This window comes from Acomys russatus, chromosome 20 (assembly GCF_903995435.1).
Source record: "Acomys russatus chromosome 20, mAcoRus1.1, whole genome shotgun sequence".
Taxonomy (NCBI): Eukaryota; Metazoa; Chordata; class Mammalia; order Rodentia; family Muridae; genus Acomys; species Acomys russatus.
In genome coordinates, this window is record NC_067156.1 from 49,580,634 (window position 1) to 49,604,989 (window position 24,356).

Genomic DNA, 24,356 nt, shown 5'->3' on the forward strand with positions numbered 1-24,356 from the left:
CCACAAATTGTTATGGGTCATGGTCTTCATCACAGAATAGAAACCATATTGAGAGACTAGGTTTCCTATGTTGCTTTGGTAACACAATCCCGCCAACCTGATTGGATAGAAAATCCCATCTCTCAGGTGGCCCTGCAGCACTCCCTCTATGGTGCAGATGCCTTGGACTCCTTCTTCCCAGCACTCACCCTCCCCAGATCCTTTGCGCCTTCCCTTCTGCTCTTCTTTTGCCAACTTCTTCTTCTCTTTCCTCCTCTGTCGGAGTGCTGTTTTAGGATCAGTAATCCAGGCTTGATAGACGAACTGAAAGGAGAATGTCCAATTATTTTCTGACTTTTTTTGGTGGGGGGGAGGCGAGGGGTTGAGACAGGGTTTCTCTTGTAGTCCTGTCCTGTACTCGCTTTGTAGACCAGGCTGGTCTTGAACTCACAGAGATCTGCCTGCCTCTGCCTCCCAAGTGCTGGGATTAAAGGCATGTGCCACCAAGCCCCAGCTTATTTTCTGACTTTCAAAAAGAAACTTAAAATGAAAATGAAAATGGACCTAAGCCAAGCTTCTTCCTCGTAAGAATTTTTTTTTTCTTACAAGTGGCTTTTTCCCTGCTCCTTATGTTAAGTTGACTTCTGGTGGTTTAGACTTTTTTCTTTTGTTTTGATGGTTTGAGAGGTCTCATTTTATGGCTCTGGCTGGCCTAGAACTTGCTCTGTAGAACTACCTGCTTCTGCTTCCCAAATGTTGGATTAAAGGCATGCCCCAGCACACCCACTTTATGTTGTTCTTTTGTTACTGTAAGTTGTAATATACTTCATTGGGTGTCATGGATGATTTTGACATAAACTCTGGGTAAAAACGAACCACTGTCCCACCGAAACACAACCACCATTTGTGATACCCAGCCATGGAATTTTCGCTTTGCACTCCACAAGCTGAAACAGGGGGTCTTCATAAACTCCGTTAGAGGAGTTTCTCCCACCACAAACTTTTTAGTCAACAGCAAAATGACATCATTTATAGTCTTCTTTTCTTGTGGGGAAGTAAGCTTATCATCTTAAATACTCTCGTAACGGTGATTCTGAGTAACTTCAAAAATAGGCTCTTGCAGATGGATGGGTGTTTTAAAAGGAAAATAATGTAAGTGTGAGAGTGAGCTATTCCAGAAAAGCAGAGGTGGTGGGTGGGAACTGGTGCTTCCGGTTCCTTTGGTCAGTTACATTGAAAAGCTGAAGACAGTTGCATGAACAGTTTACAACAACCAATACCCAGAAAAGAGCAGTTTGGAACATTCCACCCTCCACATCCCCAGGAGCATGCAAAAGCAACAAAACTAAGCCTTAGACATAAAACGAGCCCTCTAGAAACCACAAAGCCAAGCTGGCATGCTCAACATGCAACACCCGGGTCTCAGGGAAGCTGGGTTTTCCATGGTCATGATTAAGACAAGCGTGCCTAATGGGTAGCTGTAAATCCACATATTGTGATTCTATCCTAGATTATTTTCATATTTTTTTTTGAAAACACAACATAAAACAGATTGGCGTTCTGATGTCAATAGAAAATAAAGACCCAACTCTTCCACATATGGAAATGTTAGGGGCACTTGGTTTGAGAAAAACATTCCCTTTTTCCCTTGCTGGTAGAAATGCAAATTGTATGGGCAAATACAATTTTACACAAGTGTAAAATTGGTAGTATTTCTAGATAACAAATCTAGGAGGTGAAATGTCCTATTTTATGCTAAACTGTACTTTATGAAATTAGAAGATGAATTGATGTTCAGAAGGGTCAAAGCAAGGACTGACCAATGGATCTTTACTGAACATGTTAGCTTGGGAGCCTAAGTCCTTGTCTCTCGGTTGTAGTACATTAAATGACAAACGCACAATATAGTTTTGTTTTAAAAGAAATTGAACTAATACATAAATCTTTGGGTTTGAGGACCACATCGGATGACATTTCCTTCCAGAAAAGTGTTATACTGTTGTTGTTTTATAAAATAAAAGAGTCCAACCAGAAATGAAAAGGTGATAGTTTGTGAGTGCAGTAGGTGTATGAATTGTAGGACATCCTTTGTTCTGAAGAGAAAGCAAACAGCTGGGAGGGAGAGAGGAAGGCTGAGGAGGGCAGGATTAGCAGACTTTAAAAAGAGCAGGTAAGGGGACCATCAATAGTTTGACATGGCGAGGGGAGCTACTGACACTGTCTTGTCCCTAAAAGACGAAACACATGGGTGTCTTCTTGGTGAGAAGAACGTTCTGGACATGCAAGTAAAGGGAGCAAGAGGGAGCCAATGCACTGTGAGTCACTGAGTTCTTAGTCTCAGGTAAAGCTCTCTTAAGATTGCCATCTTGAAGCATAAGGTTTTTTTTTTCCCCGCAAGACATGGTTTCTCTGGCTGCCCTGGAACTCAATCTGTGTACCAGACTGGCCTTGAATTCACCAAGATCCACCTGTTCCTGCCTCCCAAGTGCTGGGATTAAAGGCATGTGCCACCACTGCCTGGCTGAAACATAAATATTTTAAAATTTCAAACATTGGGCCGAGGGCCAGATTTTCCTTCTCCTGTTTCAGAAAAGGGTTCTGGTCCTCATTACGTCAAGAAATGGAAGATTTTTGCTGACTTTTCAAATTATGACATTGCGGCTCCATTTAACTGTCAGCCAACTTGGTGGCTTGCCCAGAGAGCCAGGCTCTAACTGCATCAGCCGGAAGGAGTGGGTGCTTGGAAGAATACACAAAATATCTGAGAGTTAGGTTAATAGTCACTGCCATGAGTATGTCTCTGTGACTTTATCTTAGAGTTTATTTTTTATTAGGGGAAAATGAGATTTGTTTTTTGATCAAAAGCCATTTGTCATTAAGCAAAAATGCATATTTTTCAGGCAGAAAGGATTTCATTAGTATGGGGATTCTTAACTCAAGTTGGTAATATTTTATAGTTTGTCCTGGATTTAGACTGTTACCCAGAAACTTTTTTGCATCTTTGTCATCACTTAATCATCGATAGCTTTGATTTAAGCAACAGAAGGGATGGATAAATGAGGTGAGAACTCATATGTACTTATAGAGAAAGAAAGATAAAGTCCCTACAGAGACAGCAGCAGTGACTATTAATTGACATCAGCCTTCTGGGATTTACAATGAATGGACATTGGAGGTTGGGCCTGTGGCTCTAGGTAGACCAGCACTATAGCCTCACCTGGGAGCTCTACAGACTTAGAATTGGAGGTCTTGTATGATGGGTGGAGCCAGAATCAGTATGAGAATGTGATCACAGGGAAAAAGCAAGGCACTCTGGTCTCTGTCACTATCCCAACTGCTTGCTTGAACTCAAGGACATCATATCCTAATGACCCAAGAGTGTTAGTGCTCACAACTGGCTGAGTCTGGAAGGAAAAGCATGCTACAAAATACGAGATGGATGGTTTCTTCTTGGTGGCCTTTAATAATGAAGTGACTGTGATATAGGCAGTTCACGGACTTCCATTGTATATCAGATGAATGAACAAATGTGCTGTTAAACTTTGTTCAGAAGCACTGTTGTGCTCTGGGAGAGATGCTGGATACAGGAACTAGACAATCGGACCCAAATTAGGAAGCCGGAGACTAACAAGAAGCTGAAAAGGGCACAGAGTCAGAGGAGTTGTTATATTAAATAATGTTTTTCAGGTTTTTTTTTAAAACCAGCTTTCTGAGAAAAAACATATTAATGTTTAACTCATTATACTGATGCATGCAACCAGATGTGACCCTTTTAAATTGAGATGTAACTTACACAAGACCGTGAGGAGAGAAAGTACACGTATATCTGCATTTTCTCTTTCTATCTTTGGTACTCTCTAGTGTCAACTTTAAAAGGTAGTAGCATGATAAGAAGTCTAGTTCCTAAGAACTCTCTCTTTTTGGAAAACTCAATGTTTTACATCTGTATGATACTTCCATTGTAAGATTCATAGAATAGAGAAAATGTAGATATAGGAATGTTTTGCTAAGATTCTATGGAGCACAGGGCCACACACTACACATCAGTGAAACATGAAATACCTTGGCAGCTCTGATTAAATAGTGAAGAATAGTTTTGGGAAGTTTAATGACAGACTTTGGCAAGGCTAAAATGGCTGAGGCAAACTTCCCAATAGCTCTCTACAAAGAAGGACAAAGCAAGAGTAATTAGTAGGGGGAAAAAAAAAAACCCAAAAGTTAACAATTTGATGTATGATGTTGCATGAGCTTGTCTCGACAGTTAACATGCCAGTCACTGAAGCTAGAAAAGAAATGTGCTGGGCTTGTAAGTTAGGAAAAAGCACACTCAGTCAAAGCATGTGGTCTATAAAAACACAGCGGAGACGATCCACGTTCTCTTCTTTGGTGGTTAGCATAAAATCCATTAGATAAAAAGTAAGGTTGTTAAGTCATTAGTGTTCGGCAAGCACCTCCACTCATGCACACAAACATGTCGCCAAGCACACAGAGGAGCAATGGAGCCAGGGAGGCAGCATCGGACCAAGGGACCTCCACAAATCACTTGGTTCTTCAATGCCATCAGGAAGGCCAAGTGTTTGAACTTGGCCCATTTATGAAGTCCTGTCTAGGGAACAACAGCACATGGCCTTATCATGGGTAACCATGCAGTTTTGTGGACACCTTTTTATATGCCCTGTGCTATGAGAAATGGGATGTAACTGTTCCAGCCTGTGGTCTAGAGGTAAGGGAAACATGCACAAAGAGTTCACCCTGCGTGCACTGACAAGGCGTCATCTTCAAAAAGGGTGGCTTGTACCCTGCCTCCATTGACACTGTTGGCCTGTGGATCAGAGGTGGGGGTTGAATCAATAGGTTCCAGGACAGAAAGGTCTCAGGTGAAAAAGATCAGCATAGGCTGGATGTTTATGGTTATTATTTAAATACATTATGACATCATTAGCAATGCAAATGAAGTTGATTTTCAAAATCCAATGCAACATTTAGCTGACCATTTCAAAGAAGAGCATGCACTTTATTTACACAATCAACTCAGGCACATAGGGGGCTGTGTGCCCAACATTCAAGCAATCTGTAGCAATGCTGAGGAGACTGTCTGCTTGCAACAGAAAAATCTCTTTTTGTTTAGGGCATCAAAAAAATGCTTTGACATCAAGGACGAAGAGCTGACCCGCATCCTGTTCACATGAAGTGGTAGTTACCGCCTTACTGAGAGGGCCAGTGCTGCAGCTTAATTAGAAATGCAGTTTCAGATGTCCACCAGAAGACTCTGAGAGCTGTATTGGAGGAGCACAGAAGTCACCCAGGCCTGTGAGCAAGACTTGTTAATACAAAAAGATCACAGCATTCCTAACTAGCAAAGGGCACCATCGTCCCCATCGCTCTAATTACCTGGAATGCTGACTTCCGTGGAGGTTCTTCATCCTCCTTTTTAAGTTCTTCTTCTTCCTCCTCTTCACTATCCGTTTCAAACAAATAATAATCTCCACTCCTGACCACTGAGCAAAACAAAATATTTGCTTACTTCTTAAAGAAGACACAAGAAACCTGGGGGCTTATTAAAGAGATATCCTCCCCCAAAGATACACAGATGGCCACCAAGAGGACCACAGCAAGAGGTGTTAGCAGAAGAAAACAGATGGAAAGAACCCATTTTAGCCTAGTATCATATGGTGCTGGCATGGCTGGGTCTACAGAGCATGAGGCCTTGTCTGTGCCATTTAAGAGATTGGCCACTATGGGTTTGACCTGGAAATTTCTTTCTTCTTCGCTGTTTTATAGGGCCCAACCCATTTGTTGTGGAGATGCCAAAATACTTGAACACTCTTGCTTCACAATTCGTCAATTTTGATCATCTAGACAAAGGCCAAAGTGAAGTGGAAGATTTGGCATGGTCTGTTACAGACAAAGTAACCAGGGTGACACAGAACGGAGATCAGTGCCACCAGCCTCTACTTCACTTTAATACTGTGCAGACCTGGCTTCTCCACACGTAACAGACGAGGCAACACAAGACAAGACATTTGAAAGAGTTAAAAGACAAACAAAATAAAATAAACAACAACAACCACATCGCCACAAAGAGGAAAAGGGTAGATACATCAAAACAAACAAACAAACAAACAAACAAACAACCCAAAACAAAACAAGACAGTAACATCCCGTCTGACTACTTCTATGTATAGCTATGGGAGTGACTGAAGACAGCAGCCTTGGGTCATAGGGTTTGGCTCTGTCATATTTCTGGCCAGCAAGCCATTCCCTAGGAGCAAAATGAGATTCAAAGGGAACTATAGTGACTAAGGCACAAACAACATGGTTTGCTTCTGCCTGATCTGACACTTGCCCTGCAAGTACATACTGTCTGTGTCAGGAACAGGAATGGAGAAACCAGAGATGTCTAGAGACTTAAAATTCAGCCTCTATACGCTTGGAACCTTTGTAATTTAATATGGAAGAGAGACTCCCCTCCGATGCTACACAAGCTGTGCCATCATAGTGGGAAAGCAGATTCGTGTTTTCTAATTGTATCTGGGGCTGCAAACTGCGGAGGCATCTCTGGGGTGAGATAATTTGTACCTCATAAGGTAACAGGAAACCTCAGTTTGTTTAAAACAAGTTGCTTGAATGCCACTAGCTGCGGTCAAAAGTTGAACAATTTTGTCTACAGTTATCAGACGACTCTGAGCCTTCATTCAGGAAGACGCAGAGTGAATGAATTGGGCCTTATATCCTTGAACAGAAGCACTGTGATTTCTTACTCATGTTTTGAAGAAAAAAAAAAAACCTAGGCCCAGAGTATTGAGTCCAGGCCTGAGGGAACCAATGCAATACAACATAAGGTAATAATAAGCAAGACCAAACAAAAGTTACAGCATTACATTTGACAGTGAGGAAGACCATTAAAGTAATGCCTTCACTTAAGCTGAGAGATTTGGCAGGGAAGTTTTGTGGAGTCTATGTCACATGGTCATTTGGGACAAACACAGGGCATTAAGAGATGGAGCATTTTACCCTCATTATAGACACTAAGACCAACAATAGCTGAGACTGTATTCAATCATACCTTCTATCACTTTTATTCATATGGTTGAGTCCAAATGATTTTCATCTCAAGCACTGAGTTTGTCATTACTAATACCATCAGTTTTTACTATGTAAACAGGTAGAACTGGTACATTTAAAAAGATGAAAAAAATTAAAACTCTCTTAGTCCTTCATAAAACATTGTTGAAGCAAAACTGGGAAAATAAGCACTTTCTTTAGTGTGTGCTGCTAATAATTTTTAAAATTCTTCCATGTAGATTAGTGTAGATGAGGGCACTGCTCCAGGCTGTGTCCAGGCACAAATCACAGATGTGGGTGTCATTGATAAATTATTTAGTATGAAACTAATGTCTAGAATCTCACACCCATGCCCACAGAAGCATGGCCCTTTTCTTCAGATATATATGAACAAAGCAAGGTTAGGTACTGGCTAAGGTCATACAGAAGTGACAGAGAGACATACTACAATGGGGACGAAGGTATCATTGAACAGCAATGATGCAGTCCTGTGTGTGCACATAGGTTTGGAACTAGCAAATTTGTCACCAATAGGCACTGCAACTGTGCTTAGATGCAGCATCTCTCAGAAACTCTTCAAAAGTCCAGCACAGTCACTCAGTGGATAAGAACAAGGGCTTCTAAAAACATTCTTCCAGAGCTAAAGATAAGTGCTGGAGCATCAAAGACTAAAAACCGCCAGAGACACACAGTCTTTCCCTTTTGTTTCTTTCAGACTTGGAAAAGAAAATGTGCTACCTAGGAGAAATTTAGAAGCAGAATATGATTCCAAACCAGGTGTTACAGACGGCCCTGCATTATTGTACTGTGACAGGTTATAACAAAGCACACGGAGTTGAATACCAGAAGAGTTTGCTGTAATGAGGGTGAAATGAATCATAAACATCTAATGCCATTAACCATCACCGGGAGTTATGTTGTTACCAATGTGTAAGGTGACTATCAAAGACCGTATCCAGTTCTTTTGAAATGATTCAGGTGCCCAAAGGGAGAGACAACCACAGTAGCTGCAGTGGGAATTTACCCAGCTGAAGGACAAACATTCAATATGATGCTATTTCTGAAATGGATAGGTCACTCTAAACTAGCAAAGGCCCATTAAAAACAGGAAAGTAGGCACAGTTTACTTGTGACTTGATAGAATAGGCATTTAGTGCTGTGTATGTATTGTTAGCTTGACTAATATGCCAATGAATCAGACAGAGAAGCCACACTGGATTTCAGCTTGAACCTTTGATCTTGGGCAGAAAAGTAAATGGAATTCTTTGTAACTCTCTCACTTAAAAAAAAAAATGTAATTGTACTGTTGGAATTCAATGGTAAGGATTAAATCCAAAGATAATAAGCAAATTTCAAAGTTCGTGCTAGTTCAATTATCCCTGCTGATTTTAGAAAATGGCTTCAAGAGTAGGAAAAGCCAACTGCAGATTACCATGACACTCATAATTCAGGATGGAAAAACTGAAATCTACTTCATTTTCTAAAGATCTCCTACTAGCAGAGTTGCTCTGAGCACTGTGTGATTTTTCTTTGTCCATTCCGACCAGTTATTGTAATGGAGGTACAGCATAAGACAAAAAGGGCTAAAGATACTACACATTATTTTCAAAATATTAATCATTCTTCTACCACATTTAAGGAACACAGGAAGACTAGATTTTTAGTGGGCCATTCTATTATGAAGCCTTTGGTACTGGCTTAAAAAAAAAAAACTAGGCAGAACAAATATAGCCAATAATGCCTGTAACCACACATCCATTTTTATCATTAGGAGGAAAACACACTGTATTTTATGTCGCTAGCAGATTCTGTTTTCCTGATTTTTGCTCTTAGTTGGTCACATCTGAGGCTATGCTGCATTCTGGGCCTGGGTATTTGGGATTTTGATTGACGCAGAACCATTTTGAGGTTGGAAAAAATTCAAGTACAATGTAAATACATTTTAGGTATCCCTCATCTTTATATTAAATATACTTCTAAAAACTCTTAAAGGCAAATGAAGTCTTTAAAATTAACTTTTATTCACCAGATGTAATTGTCAACTCAGAGGCTTATTGCTGAAGAAGCCCATCTTTTCTAGCTTTTTCTGAACTCTGGTTGGCTGATTCAAATCAGCTGTTCTGGCTCAAACTCCTCTCCCAGCTGACTAATTCAATCTGGCTTCTCTCAGCTTCTCACTGAATTGCTCTGCTTGGCCCTAAACTAACTCTGGCAATTCATTTTAATCTTCTGGCTCCTTTTTATTCTCTGGCTTCAACTGCCTCTGCAGAAACTCATGAAACAATTCAACTGCACTACATTCACTCAACATAACTGCACCAAACTCAACTCCACTCCACAAACTAACTCCCCACTGACTGGCTCAACTGTGGACCAGAACTGACTAAAATTAACTAACTGAACTGAACTCAACTCTCTCAACTCAACTGCCTCTCTCTACACTCTCTTAAATACCTTCTCCCTGTGCTGTTCTTGTGAGAGTTGTGCGTATCCTATTTTATCAAATCTTTCTCTGATTCATCAATTTGTCTCTCAATTAGAAGTCATTGTCTGAGATTAAAGGTGTGTACTAAGGACTTTTCATGTGTATTCCAGCCAGAGAGATTAAAGTAAGACCAGATCACACAGACCTCAGGCTATGGATGTGATCCCTTGCCAGGTTAAAGGTCCTCTACGTAAATCCAAGCTCTGGGAAGGTGGGGGGTGGGGGGTGGGGGCGGGAGGACGGGATGCTCATTGTCATCCATGCCCAGTGCCTTACAAAGAGGGTCACAGACACTTTGAGGAGAGCAATAATCCTTCAGAATTCTGGAAGGAGCCAAACTTATCCATAAAGGTTGTAAGCCACATAGTGGATAAGAGCAGAGCTCTGGATGGAAGATTTAGAGAGCATCCTTGGTTCTTTGTTTTTTGAGGTAATACTTTCTATATCCCAACTTTGGCTTTCTTTAGCTAACATACTAATTCCTTTGAAAGAATTGATCCACAAGGACTCAGAGACCCATTAGCACTGCAGTGTTCTTACACTCTGAACCCCTATCAAGTCACAAGGGTCAAACCATGCATGGGGCACACAGGTCATGGGGAGCCTGAATTCTGGTCAAGGATATAAGGGTTAGAATTTATGAGATTGGAAGAGGATCAAGAAAACCTACTGGAAGCATGATCAACCCAAGGCCGCCACCACTGCTTTTTTTTGCCCTTGGCTTTCTGTTTGTCTGCTTCTCCTAAAATGAAATATGTCCAGATATTAATGCTTAGGAAGCGAGCACACACGTTTTGAAAACCACGTTTTAACAACTCAATTGTCAAGTCTAGGTAAATTGCAAATACACATCAGAGGCTGGGAAAAGGAAGTCTACTAAGTATAAAAGTAGTCATGTGCTAACAAACAGTCCACTGCAGTGGGAAACACTGAGTGTTCTTAACAATATATGCTGCATGCTCACTTTCTTCCTAGGATCTGAGGGCATGTAAAGAAATGTTAAAAAGGAGGTATTTTGGTAAAAAAAAAATGTGTCTTATGCTGATTTTTTCACTGAATTAACAATCATTGCCCATTTTAAAGAACCACTTAGTAGTAAATAATTCATTAAAATGCACCAATCATAAGGAGCAGGTCTTTTTCTTTTGATTATTTCAGTACATGATTGGAGGACAGTTACTGCTAATTAAGAGATTCTAGGAACTCGAAAGAGATCATGCATTATATTTCTATTCCTTTAAGTAGGAAGGCATGCAGGCTCATTATAACAAACTGTTAAGGCTGTAATTAAATAGATCTATAATTAAATATAGTAAATACTATGCTTCACAGTAAATTTCACTGGAATGAATAGCAGCTGAAATTCAAACTATAACTATGCACAAATGACATGAATTATGCATGCATATTTAAATTTCACATTGAGTTTATAAAACCAAAGGCAGTGTATCTAAAATTTCTATCCTAAAGGAACGAATTAAGCAAAAACAAAAAAGCCAATTTCTTTAGAAACATGGCTGTGAAGTAAAGCAGGTTGTGTTCATTGAAGATATCACGTTGGAAGGCATATGCTTGCAAAATTATCCATTCACTAACTGTGCACTAATGAGACAAACATATCCATTCACATTGGGAGCGTGAAACACAATGAAACTATTGGCAGAATGAAGAGAAATAGTATTTTACAGCCCTACCAATGGCATGCTACTATCAGATGTCAAAGTGCACAGTGAGACGGAAATGTGACATACTTTCATCATCATCTTCTTCTGAGAGTTTCTGGATGTCCTGGCCTTCCCCTGACTCCTGGGTCAAGCTCAGCATCCTCTCCTTACCCTTTTTGTACTTTTGTTGCCGGGCTTTGATGCGATCCATCCTACAAACAAGGCAGCATTAGTATCAGTAAGAGAGCATGTGCAGTGGTCATGGCTTAGTCAGCACTGTGGACTCACATTGTTACCCAAATATCTGAATCCATGAACAAAGTGATTGATTAGCTTTGAAGTACTTAAGGATTATGAGATCATTGCTTATTAGCAATAAATAACACACACACACACACACACACACACACACATTCACACACGCAAGTCCACAAAACTCTGAGTTTCACAGATACTGGGGTTAGAAATATGATCAATAGTCATGATGCTAAGGTTGAGCATGAAGCCCTTGATAGCTGTTCTCATTTTGTATCATAGCCAGTCTGATCATAGAATATTATAACAGAAAGCTGTATATTATATTTTATTTTACGTGAATGGGTGTTTTGCCTGCATGAATGTATATATTTGCACCATGTGCATGCCAGTGGCTGCAGAGTCCAGAAAAGGGTATTGGATTCCCCGGAGTTGGAGATAGGTGTTGGGAATAGATCCCAGGTCCTCTGAAAGATCAGCCAGTACTCTTATTGCGGGGCCATCTTCTGCACCAGCTTTGCACTCTGAACCAAATATGAAGTCAGATTTCACTTATGGGAAGTAAAAGAACATTTTTTTTTTGAGAGAGAGACTGTCTTAAATGCAGCCCTGCATTGGTGGTTCTTCCACTAGATCTGAGTGAGGATGGATAACAACAGCCATAGAACACTGCTTAAACATGACAGTGTACATACACACCTTAGGTTTCTATGTAAATAACCATGCCATGGAATAACTTAATTTATACAAGGAAATACCTTTTAAGGGAATAAAGTTAAGAAGTGGGGTCAGGGGCATGTCCCACGAAAGCCTTCACTTACCAGGAAACTGGGACAGAGGGGAGGGCATCCTATTGGGACTCTAAATGAGAGACGCATGGGAGAATAGCAAAATAAAAGGATACAGAGGGTCCTAGAAATCTACAAGTAGAACAATAGGATAGGCAGATTTGGGCCCAGGGGTCCCGCTCAAACTAAGGCACCAGCCAAGGACAATACAGGAGGTAAACTTTAAACCCCTCCCCAGATCTAGCCAATGGTCAGAATATTCTCCACAGTTGAGTGGAGAGTGTGATATGACTTTCTCACGTAATCTGGTGCCTCACATTTGACCATGTCCCCTGGAGGGGGAGGCCTGGTGGCACTCAGAGGAAGGACAGCAGGTAGCCAAGAAGAGACTTGATACCCTATGAGAATATACAGGGGGAGGTAATCCCCCTCAGGAACAGTCATAGGGGAGGGGAATAATGGGAAAATGGGGCGGGGAGGGAGGAATGGGAGGATACAAGGGATGGGATAAACATTGAGATGTAACAAGAATAAATTAATTAAAAAAAAAAGAAAGCTTGAAAAAAAAAAGAAGTGGGGTCAGGAAGGAATGAAGCTGCTCTTACAAATTTAAGAGACTTTCCTGGAAAAGTGTCTAGAATTCAAATTCTATGGCGATTAGCTTTTGAACACTAATATTCAAAATACAGATGTTTACCAGTTCTTAGAAATTCCACTCGTTGCTAGAAATTTCATTCTAAAAAGATTCTCTTCAATTGAACTCTCAAATCTCCTGAGTCCTATCAGCCCACCTCTGTCCCTTCCAGGATGGTGTTGCAGGAAAAGCTTAAATCAAACTAGGAAGAGACTAGTTATACCAATACTGCTTCTTGTTACTGTGGACCCTACATGACAGAGCTCACTCATCTTCCTGTGCATGTATTACATTATTTTAAAAGATGCTTCTGAGGCGGACTCCATATTTATTCTCTGGGTCTGGAAATGTGCTGAAGCCACTCAAGATTCTGGATTAAATTACTGAATTCATGGTGGCTCCTTGCCCTTTTTCAAGATTGTGCTTTTCCCACATCCTGAAGCTACCATCCCATTAAACTGCTTTTATCTTCAGCATAGCAGTTTTAGTGCCCGATCTGACAAAGTAATCAACACTCAAAATACAGTTGTGTACCATCCTAAGAAATTCTATTCATTGTTAGAAATGGATACATTTTTCAGGGATCTGAAGTTCCCAAGAGCCAAGACTCAGTTGAATGTACTCATACAAACTGGAAAGAAGACAGAGAAACAGGGCGAAACGTGTCCTTACTGTCTCTTCAGCTGATCCATGGATTTTTTCTCTTCCTCAATTCTTGCCTTTACAGCTTTCACAATTGTAGCCTGGAAAAGTTCGGCCCCTCTAAAATACAATTGGGAACACAGAATAAATCGGTATTCTAGAAGCTGTTCATCTCCTCCCAGAAATGATTGTGACAGACCAGAGACCGTGACACCCCTTTACTGGAGCTAACAGAAACTTCCTGGCTGAAGTCACCTACTCCTTCGATGTGCCCTTTTTGAGTGTCTGAACAAGGGAAAAGTAGTCCCTTGGGAGTAAGTGGGCTGTCTGCCACCCTGAAAGGCCAGTGGAGAGAAAGTGGTTGGTTTGCCAAAGACGAAATGACTTCAGCTGTGTGCCACACATTTATCAAGTGACACTCACTTCTAGTATAGGGCCTAGCTTCAAGCTTCTAGACTTCCTAGAGCAGCGGTTCTCAACCTTCCTAGTGCTAAGGCCTTTTAATACAGTTCCTCATGTTATGGTGACCCCCAATCTTAAAATTATTTTTGTTGCTATTCATAACTGTAATTTTATTACGTTTATGAATCTAATTTAAGTATCTGATATGCAGGTGGTCTTAGACAGTCCGTGTGAAAGGGGTTGTTAGACCCCAAAAGGGTCATGACCCACAAGTTGAGAGCCGCTATCCTAGAGGGAATATTGGTCATAAGGCAGAAGTTGTTCACCTCGGACATATATATACCCTTATCACTGTCATCCTTTTTCTTGCATGACAGAGAAAGGAGCTCAGTCCTTTTGGCTTGTGCTCCATTCCCTGCTTTGTTTTCTTGCTTTGCCTGCTACCTGAGGAATGTATGCATTTTCATACTTCCATTGCTACAAACATTGTCTCTCTCATTCTCTCATATATCTGTGCAGATACACTTGCCCATGTAGGTGCATGTGGGTTGATATTAGGTGCTTATTAGGGTGCACTGATATTAGGATATCTTCCCTAACTAGTTCTGCACATTATTTTTAAAAATATATATTTATTTTGTATTTCATTATATGTGCTTGTGCATAGGTCTGTGTGAGGGCAAGTACAGATGTCTATGGAGACCAGAGGTGCCAAATGCCTCTGGAGTTACAGGCAGGTATGAGTCAATTGACATGGGCAATGGGAAGTGAACTTAGGTCCTCTGTGAGAACAGTCTGTGCTCTTAACTACTGAGCCCTCCAACTCTCCAAACCTTCCACATTACTTTTTGAGACAGGATCTCTCACTAACGCGGAAGTCATCTTGGTACATACTGCCACACTTGCATTCTTATTTGAGTGCTGGGGGTCTGGGCTCAGGTGCTCATGTTTATGTGGCAAGAATTGTACCCACGGAGCATCTCCCCAGCCACAGGTGTTCTGATGGCAAACTGATAAACACACTAAGACTCTGCTAATCTGAGTAATGAAAACAGAGGCAGTTTCACCTTTTACTTTCCTCTGTACACCTGGTCATCACTGCCCATTCATAGTCCAATAAAAACCGTAAGTAGTGATGTCACCACGGCTGTTTCCATGTCCTCCTTCTCTTACCCTGTTCACTCTTTAGATTGCTTCTTGGGATGGAAGGCAGCCTATGTCATGTCATGAAATTGCTAATGCACCCTTGATAGGCTCTCATGGCCTCCTAAATGTTTCTTATACCACATTCATCATTGTCTGAATGTTTGTGTCATGTTGAAATCCTAATGCCCAAGTGACAGCATTAGGAAGTAGGGCCTTGAAAGATGACTAAGTTAAACATGAGGTCCAGGAAGTTTCTTGTCCTTTCTCCCATAAGAGGACATAGTGGAATGGCTACATATTCTCACCAGACATTCAATCTGCTGGCACTCCGACACTTGTCTTTTAGCTACCAGAATGGTGAGAGATGCATTTATGGTTTGTGCAGCCCTCCTGCTATAGCATGCTTTGGTTATAGCAATGCAAACAGTCTAAGACAGTTCTATCCCATGCTACCATCTCTGAAAATGATGTCCTGGGCAGTAAGTAATAATTATACTCATAAATTACAGTACTAAAATTTTAAGATAAATGAAGTCACTGTTCTCTTCTCTAATGAGGGTAGACCATGCCACAAGGCTCCATGAATTTAAAGTAGGTCCCTACTATGCCCTTTCTCTATGTGACTCCAACTTAGGTAACAAAGGCTGATATCACACTCATATTAAGTGAACTTCTGAAATATATTCTTTTATCCTGGTAGTGGAAGGAAATGAAATCTAGGGAAACTGGTGCTGTGAATACCTATGCATGTATGTATGAATCTCAAGCTCAAAAACAGAACTTGGTGATTTCATATGGGAGACTAACCTAATGTGTGCCAGGGGCAGTGCCATGGCCAGCTGCTCCAGACAAGCGCATCCTCACCCTTTGCCCTCTGACTGTCCAGGGTCTTCTCTAAATCCAAAGAGAAGGGGCAAAGATGGGAGGAAGGATGGAATCCAAGGAGGAGAATCAGGTAAGGTGGGGATGAGACTAAGAAAAGGAAGAGTAGAGCAGCCTAGGACAGAGGAATAGAGGGTGTGCGGTCCTATCGTCAGCATCTGAGCTTTCTTGGGAATTACCACACTCTTCTCATAGTGGCCATGTTAATTAACATACATTCTTACTAACAGTGTATAAGAGTTCCTTTTTACCTCATCCACATTGCACTCAGTTTGGGGTTTTTCAATTGGACCCATTCTTATGGGGCTGAAATTAAGTCAAATTATATTATTATTTGATTTTGCTGATGAATTGTGATGTTGAGTACCAGACAATCTACTTTTAAGACAGTTGTGTTTGTTCTTTCTTTTCACATGTACCCCCTCTTCATGTGATGTAGAAGGTCAAATATGCTCTACCACTGAGTCACATCCCAATCCCCTTTTACATTTTCTCTTGTGATATGTCCTTTTCAGATCATTTATCCATTGGTCTTAGAGTCTCTTGTTAAGACTATTTTTGATGCAAAAGGACTGGTGGCAAGTCCTTTCCTGAATGATTTTCCTAGAAGGGATTTAAAATTCTTGTGTGAGTTCTACAATGCAAGTTGCTGGTGAAAGAAGCCTGACCCACCTGGATGCCAGGATCTGGGAGGCTTTGATGTCGGCCACGACATGCAGGAAATAATAGCTCATGAAGACTCTTCGCTGAAGCAGGAGAAAGGCAAAGCAGATGCTGTCCCAGATGATGCCTGCCTCCCCGCTGGGCAGCTTGCATTTGGAGTCATCTTCAGCTGAGACATCAAAGGAAAGCAGAAGCCAAAAAGAAATGAACACCTGTTTCCATTGCTGTGTATAAAGTCTACAGAGCCAGGCTCAGGAAATTCCACGGGCACAAGAGGCGAACTCTGATGTGCTGACTTACTTATGAGCTGAGCAGGTCACAGGCAAAACTATACGTCTAAGGTCTGACATCAGCATGAGGGGCCCCACAGGGAAACCCCTGAACATTCTTTCTTCAAGGATTCTCTAACAAGGGCCGTGAAGAAGCAGCTCCACGGCAGATGGAATGCTCTAATATAGAAGAGTCCTATCCAGGAACAACTGGCTTGACCACAAATGCAGGCTAGTCTATTAGAAGGCTGACCAGAGACTAGCTTAATCCTCTGCTAAATACAGCCTGAATTAGAATCCACAGCCAGCTAGCGCACTGGGTTGGAGTAGCCTTGCTGAGCATCATGGGAGTACACAGGTCACATGACTCATGTTTTTGAGCTAGAGGTAGGCAGCAGAAATAGCATCTCCCATTGTCTCTGTGTGGGGAAATCATTCTAGAAATTCCTGGGCTCTTCTCAATTGGCTTTCTGAGCCAGAAGCCCCCAGAACTTCTTGAAGAAAGAATGAACATCTGGAAGCCTGAGGTACCCTGAGGACTGACTGTTCTAACTGGAGCAATTCCAGCTGTGAGAAGGTGGCTGGAATTGCTTTTAATCCTATTTGTTGAAGAACATGGAGGCCCCTGCACTGCACCCCTGTGGGGCACTTGTTGGGGACACCTTGCGCTGTAGGCAGTGGTCCATCACATAGTATCACTTCCTAGTCTCCAGCTCAGGACAGGGTTGATTCCTACCCCTCCATCTCATTTCTTTGTGTGTTTCCCTCTATGCTTTAAGTCAGAACAATACATCTATCCTTCCTTTTCCACGCTTCTTCTTCCAGAAGGTCCCCTCATACTTACGCATTTGGTAGCCTTTCACTGTACAGGCCAGGCTGAATGCTTGGATCAGCCAGCAGCTGTTCCTCACTAGCGCATTGATGTATCCACAGGCTCCTATCTGAAAACAAAAAAAGGAAGCTGAACCTCAAGCTCTGAACCCAGACAGCAAGCTTGGTGTCTGACAATCCCAGTGTGCAAGAACTCACTAGGACTCAATGCTTCCGATCCAAGAAGGGCCCTGTAGTATCTATGGCATCAGTTTCCAGACTAGCTATTACCTTTATGAATACCTTGAACTTACAGGTATCCACTAAGGCAAGGTCTTTGATTTGGGTTGCATTATTTTCTCAAAGGTCATGTGACTCAAACTTATATTGATGTCCAGATGATCACTCCAGATCTAAGCTTAAGTGTAGAGTTCTTAGGGCTGGTACATGCCTTAGAGTGCGTAGAACAGCATTCATCTCTATATTAGGTGCTTGTACATTTATAAGTCATCTGGAGAAAATGTCAAAATACACAGGAGAATGTGGGTGGGCTCTACACAAACACAGCAATACAAGGAAGTTGAGTGTCCAACTACTAGGGACTCAATGGTTGAATCCAATACTTCAGAGAGACCAAAGAAAAGTCGATGTGCATAGGGGCTTGTTTGGCCAGTTCTCTGAGTTAAAAAAAAAAAAAAAGCCTTTTCTGTTGATTTATATGTAGTTCTTTCATAATAATACATATATTAGGCCAAGTTCCAATCCTAAATTGGGTAGTTTAAATAAACATTGACCATTGCAAGTCAACACATAAATGCTGCTGGATCAACTGTGCACATGGCTCTAGGTCTCTCATGTAGCACTTACTCGCCAAATGCAGCTATTGAGCTTGGAATCTGCAGCCTCAGAAATGAACATTTAAAACTAGACTCTAACCCCACTCCAGAAAGTTTTTGTTCTTTTCCTCTGGACAAGGACTGACCCCCCTTTAGTCTCCAGAGATTTTGGGTATGTTTTTGTTTGTTTCTTGGCCCCTGAATGCTTCCTCCTAAGTTTTCAAGGAAGGATCACAGACAACCATTTTCTGTTCATCCCCCTTGCCCCTCAACATTGTAAACATTGTCACTAATTATTGTGTTATAGTTATTTATGAAAAAGGCTGTCTCCCCTTTCAGAATGTGAGTGACTCAAAGAAAACACCTGGGTCCTAGTTGATACATGGATCTTCAAAATCTAAAACTGCTTAGCAAGGACTAGCCTACAATGTACATTTATAGAATAAATAAATGTATTGATAGATGGATAAATGGATGGATGGATGGATGGATGGATGGATGGATGGATGGAAGAAAACAGGTGTGGACTGGCAGATGGATGAAGAGACAATATATCCATGCATTTCCCAGGATCACCCTATTGGAGCTCTTCCTCTGCAATCTGCTGCAGAATAAGCCAGCATGCTGCTGCCTGTCTCACATTCCTACATCACTGCTCTCCCAATACCACTCCCTGTGAAAGTTTGTGTCAGTAATCTAAAAGTCTTAAATACAGCCAGTTTATTGTCAATTAAAAAAAATCATTCGATAGACTGTACACAAAATATATGACTCAACTATTCATGGCTGTACACACTTTCCTAGATCTCTAAACACATTGACTCACATGAAAAGATCTTTTAAAAGAAACAACTCAGCCAGGCAGTGGTGGTGCATACCTTTAATCCCAGCACTCAGGAGGCAGAGGCAGGCAGATCACTGAGCATTGGAGGCTAGCCTGGTCTACAAAGTGACTCCAGGACAGCCAAGGCTAACACAGAGAGACCCTGTCTCAAAAAACAAACAAACAAAAAACCAAAAGAATAAAACCCCAATAGTTTGACAAGTGAATTCCTAGTGACTTCCTTCATAAGAAGACAGGAAGGGAAGAAGCAGGGACCATCACAATACTGTCTCATTAATGCAAGACTCGCCACAGCCACGAGAAGTAGGCAAAAGGCTCATCAGTTACAGCCCGGTAGAGAGGCACTAATTCCCCAGATTATGAAGGTTGTTGGTCAAGTTCCCTGCAGCACTAAGTAACTCCAGCGGTGACCTAAGTGACGGATGTGATGCTGGAGTTACCGCTGGGCAGTGTGCACTATCTGTAACATTAGGGCAAAGGTTAGACCTGACCACAGCAAGCTGTATGGTATGCATTGTTCCCCTGCCCCGTATGGTTACCCCCACATCCTCATCCAGATGTTTGTACTCAGAAATAACCTAGTGCTGGCTGAATTTTCTCTCACATCTCTGGCTACATTAAAGACTAAAAGCCCTATCTACCTCATTTCTCACACAACAGGGCATTCCAGAGACTATCTCAATTTGTCTCACACTCTATAATCCTTTCTAGGCAAGCAGGTTCCTTTTTGGGGAACATGATAAAAATTTGTAGAGTTCAGTGATCCTGATTCAGTCATAAAGGAGCCCCTGCAGAGAAACACTATGAGAGACACTAGCTTGTTCCCCAGAAAGGACGGGATGTTAAGTAGGAAACTCATTGTGTGACTCCAAATGGGGAAAAGGAACAGAAAATATCGTCTTAACATTGTAAAACCAAGAGTGGCAAGCAGTTACTGAAGCCTGTACTTGGAGCATCTCGGCTGGGGCTCTTAGGAGTCATGTGAGAGGCCAAAGCTTTTAAGAACCACCAAGTGGACTGTTTATTCTCATGCTGAACCCACAAGTGTGTTATGTAGTGGGGGCCACTTACTGACAGTATATTTTTCATGGTAATCACAAACACGTTGTATGCAATCAGCCAGTCCCAGTAGCGTAGGATGCTCTTGATGGGTTTCAGGAGCAAATCGCCCCCAAAGAGCAGGAAATAGAAACAGGCCACCAAGTAACCCATGCAAAATATGCTGATCCTGGTTGTTCCCGTGATAAAGATGATGGTGAGGACGAACCAGAAGAGGTAGCTGAAGATGATCACTTTGGACATGTCCAGGTACGATCTGGAAAACAAACCACAGGCAATGCAAACACAACTGCAACACAAAGAGAACTACAAGCTCTCCTTTAAGAAGAGGGAAAACATGATATTCAACATTGGACTGTCCATGTTTTGCACAATGTGCACTGAACTCTGTGTCTGCCACTGCCTGCTACACAGGAATCCCTTACATAACCAGCATTAGAGAAATAGGTGAGTTGAGAAAATACCACAAAGAAGTATGTTTGTCACCATCTTATTTGTGACTGATTTCTCACAAAACAACATGTTCTGCTTCCCATCACAATATTCAAAATTCTCTTTGTCTTTCTATTTGTCTTTGCCTTTCTATTATATGGCAAAAAAAAAAAAAAAAAAAAAAAAAAGGTTCCAAGATACAGGCGCCTCTTGCCTAGTAGGAAAGTGAGCAATGGGTTACTTTTCATGAACTAGAAATTTATATTATTACATTACAAAAGATGCAAAATATATACAAGGATTGCACTAGAGGTTAAAAATCTCTCCTCATAGATGGAAGAACAAGTGTGATATTCTTTGTCTGGTTGTCGCTGGGCCAATGCAGGGTTCCTTGGGGGCGGGGTGTCCATCCCTAGTGGCTTTAATGATTAAAGGTGAGACTGGAGTACGGGATACAAATTTTTCTTCAATAATTAGAAGCTGTGGAAGGTTCCAGAGCCTGGCCATTCTGCAGGTGGCAGAGGTTAACAGCAGCTGGCCAGCACTCACCTCTGCTTGACCACACCTTCTCTGAGGCTTTGCTCTGGAAGCTTTTCCTCTTGGGGAAAAGGATCAGAGAATAAATTCTTGATTTTAATCCTTGTGAAGTATGCTCTGGCCCTGGCCTTGTCAGCAGTATGAGGGAACAAGCTGTGCGTTGATGTGTGATCTGGTAAGTGAACTTTTGACAGTGACTGATTTTACGAGTAAAACAACAGCGACAACAACAACAACAAAAAAGTCTTTCTGAAATCCTAACTGCAATCCTTCTTTAGTTTTCTAAACCCAAAGCAGGAGGGCCATGCCTGTGATGAGCAAACCTGCTTTAGCTTTTTACACCGATAAAGTGGAATGTCACAATTTAGTCTCCAGCAGGTAGCTGGAGGTATCACTCTCTGGTATGGCTCAGTGTAAGTAAAGCATATGGAATGTAGTCTGACACCTAAAACAAGCAGGCAGTGGAAGCCAGGGAAGTTACGCACTACCTAGGCTGAGGACTGTGCAGGCAGGGAATGGGGTCAAGAACAAAAATCAGTTAAAAGGGCTTTTGCCCCTACCTGTGCTTACACTTTAGAAGAGCAGACAGGACAGGTTCCTAAAATGACAAAGCTGGGAAGTAGGTGGGGCATGCCACACATCTCTGGAGCTGGAAGTTGAGGCACTCCACGCAGATGCCATGTGTACTCTCAATGCTGTCTACCTGCCTCTGCCCACATCCTCCCACCAGCAGGAGGGGACAAACACCAACTCAGAGCCTCAGAGCAGGCCTAATTCACAAAGCCAGATCCCACAGTGCAGTTAGGCTGCACTGTGGCTGTGGCTTTCCTGGATGATGAGAGCTGGGGAGCCTGACACCTGGCAGGCCTCTGGGTGAAACTACATCAGGAAAACCCAAAAATACAGGAAGAATGCACCAGGAGAGAAACTGGGCTGGGTTTACATCAAAGCTCCAAGGAGAAGCTCAGGAAGGCAAGACTGAGTGTCACCTGCCTGGGAAGAGGGAGAGGCAGACAGAGCGCTGTAAAAGGAGCCCACGCAGGGCTCAGGGAGACAGGACATCAGGACAGAGTCAGTCAAGGCAGCTCTGGAGGCTTCGCTCCTTAGGCTCTTGAACACACAGGTGAGGAAGAGGAAAGACAGCAATGATAGGAGTGGTGAGGAGGGACAGGGATGAGGGGAAGCTAAGGAGGGACAGGGTGATTAGGGGTGATACAGATGAGGAGGGACAAGAATGAGGAAGTGCAGTGAGGATGCGAGAGGTTTGAGATGAGAGGTAAGTAGTAAATACAGGATGTGAAAGAGAGAGAGGGGGTAGATGATGGGTAAAGAAATTGGAGAGAAAAAAAGCTGGTTGGAGGAGAAGGTGGAGGAGGAAGGAAAGCTGCTGAGGAGTGGAGAGGGTTCTTGTTGGAGAGATGCCTACTGGTATTGTTGACCGAATGCAGTTCTGTTGGAAGAAGAGACCAAGGCCATTAATGGAGTCTTTGGGGACAAAGGACAAGAGAGATGCAGTGATATAACTCAGAGGCTGATGTCCTTCCTCTGTGGTGCACATATAGAACTGTAGTAAAGGAACAGTTTGAATGGCATTGCACACAAAGACTGCTTATAAAGAGATGGGTCTGCTGTCACCTGCAGTGAATGAAATCCGGTACAGGGTTATGCTGGCTAAATGATGCTGCGTCAAGGTTCATGCAAATCTCAACATTGTCTCCGGCCATGATGCGCACGGCTGCCTTGTTTTCGTCCTCAAAAATCTGTCGTTGTAAGGAAGCACACAGGAGCAGCATGAAGTCATCTGGCAAGACAAAAATGCAGCCACTCTTAAGGTTCTAAAATGCTACACACAGTCAGCACATAGCTTGTCTGAGCCTTAGCTCCTAAGGAAGTTGTGTCCCCCCCACCAAGAGAATAGGAGCTCCTAAGGTTGGAACCAAGTCCCCATTTCCTGATCTCAGCATGGGGGCAACAGAGTGAGGATAATGTACAGAGGGCTGGTGGTGGTGGCATCTGCACGCTGTCATGTCCAAACGCTAGGTGCCCGCCTCCATGAATCTTGGGGTGTGGTGCATTCCCCCCTACCAGTGCTAAGAAAGCCACTGGAACACTAGCTTATCCTTTCACATGAGCCAGAGTCAGACATTTCTGCTATTTATTTTAACCAGACTGTTCTCAGTGCTTACACTGAGGGTGTCTGAGAGCAGGCTTGTGAAAGGACATAGACAGATCTTTGAGCTGCCCAGAGCAGACCTTCTGTCCAGGTCTCTGAACCACTCCTGAGGCGTGGTTCCTCTCCTGAGGTGGCATCATTGTTTTTAAAATCAGCCTGAACCTTCGGAAGCAGGGTGGTCCCTATAGAATTTTCTAGGGCACCACCACTGGAAGCACTGCTCCAACCACCCATCTGCTAGTTATCCTAGAAGGCTTTGCATACAGCTCTTGTGTGACTGACATCTGGAGGCTCCCCACTGCTGCCGCAGCCCTGTCTTTCATTTTGGTCCACTTGCCATGGCTGGTGGAAATGGAGTCAACGTGCAAAGCTCCCTCTCTAGTCTGTCTATGAAAAGGCAGGGACATGGGAGGAGAAGTGTCAAAGAGAACATTACTGCAATGTTGAGTTATTCATTTTACAAATGGAACCGAACAAGTAGAAGCTATTGGTGACTCATAATGTTAATACATGGACAAGCTCCATACACTTATGAAGTCCAGTGGGCGAACTAAGGGCACTAATGCCTAACACATGGAATATAATGAACAATCATAGACCCCAATACCTACATCCTGTGGGCTCACAGCAGAAACACTTACAGACAAGAAACACAGGGTTGGGCCGCACGATGAAATCGGGGAAGTACAGCCACTTGATGATGTTATCATTGAAGTTGGCCCCCTTGAATCTCCATGGGTAATCTGCAAGGGGCAGGGATGAACAGCCACAATCAATTCCCTCACGCATCT

General features: G+C 42.4%; 1 protein-coding gene across 3 annotated transcripts in view; it reads right to left on the minus strand.

Annotated features, from left to right (window-relative positions):
* The window catches only part of Piezo2 (piezo type mechanosensitive ion channel component 2), a 360,353-nt gene that overhangs the window by 43,842 nt on the left and 292,155 nt on the right, over nucleotides 1-24,356 (minus strand). For 2 of the 3 annotated variants that reach the window (XM_051163421.1, XM_051163420.1), the window contains 10 exons: nucleotides 24,207-24,308; nucleotides 23,028-23,193; nucleotides 20,436-20,679; nucleotides 17,719-17,815; nucleotides 16,615-16,774; nucleotides 13,543-13,632; nucleotides 11,281-11,405; nucleotides 10,200-10,271; nucleotides 5,371-5,477; nucleotides 189-303 (listed from right to left, as the gene is read on the minus strand). In XM_051163421.1, coding sequence (XP_051019378.1) covers nucleotides 189-303; nucleotides 5,371-5,477; nucleotides 10,200-10,271; nucleotides 11,281-11,405; nucleotides 13,543-13,632; nucleotides 16,615-16,774; nucleotides 17,719-17,815; nucleotides 20,436-20,679; nucleotides 23,028-23,193; nucleotides 24,207-24,308 — 1,278 coding nt within the window. Of the gene's footprint in view, nucleotides 1-188; nucleotides 304-4,041; nucleotides 4,141-5,370; nucleotides 5,478-10,199; nucleotides 10,272-11,280; nucleotides 11,406-13,542; nucleotides 13,633-16,614; nucleotides 16,775-17,718; nucleotides 17,816-20,435; nucleotides 20,680-23,027; nucleotides 23,194-24,206; nucleotides 24,309-24,356 lie in introns of all 3 variants that reach the window. The other variant, XM_051163419.1, reaches the window with a different exon arrangement.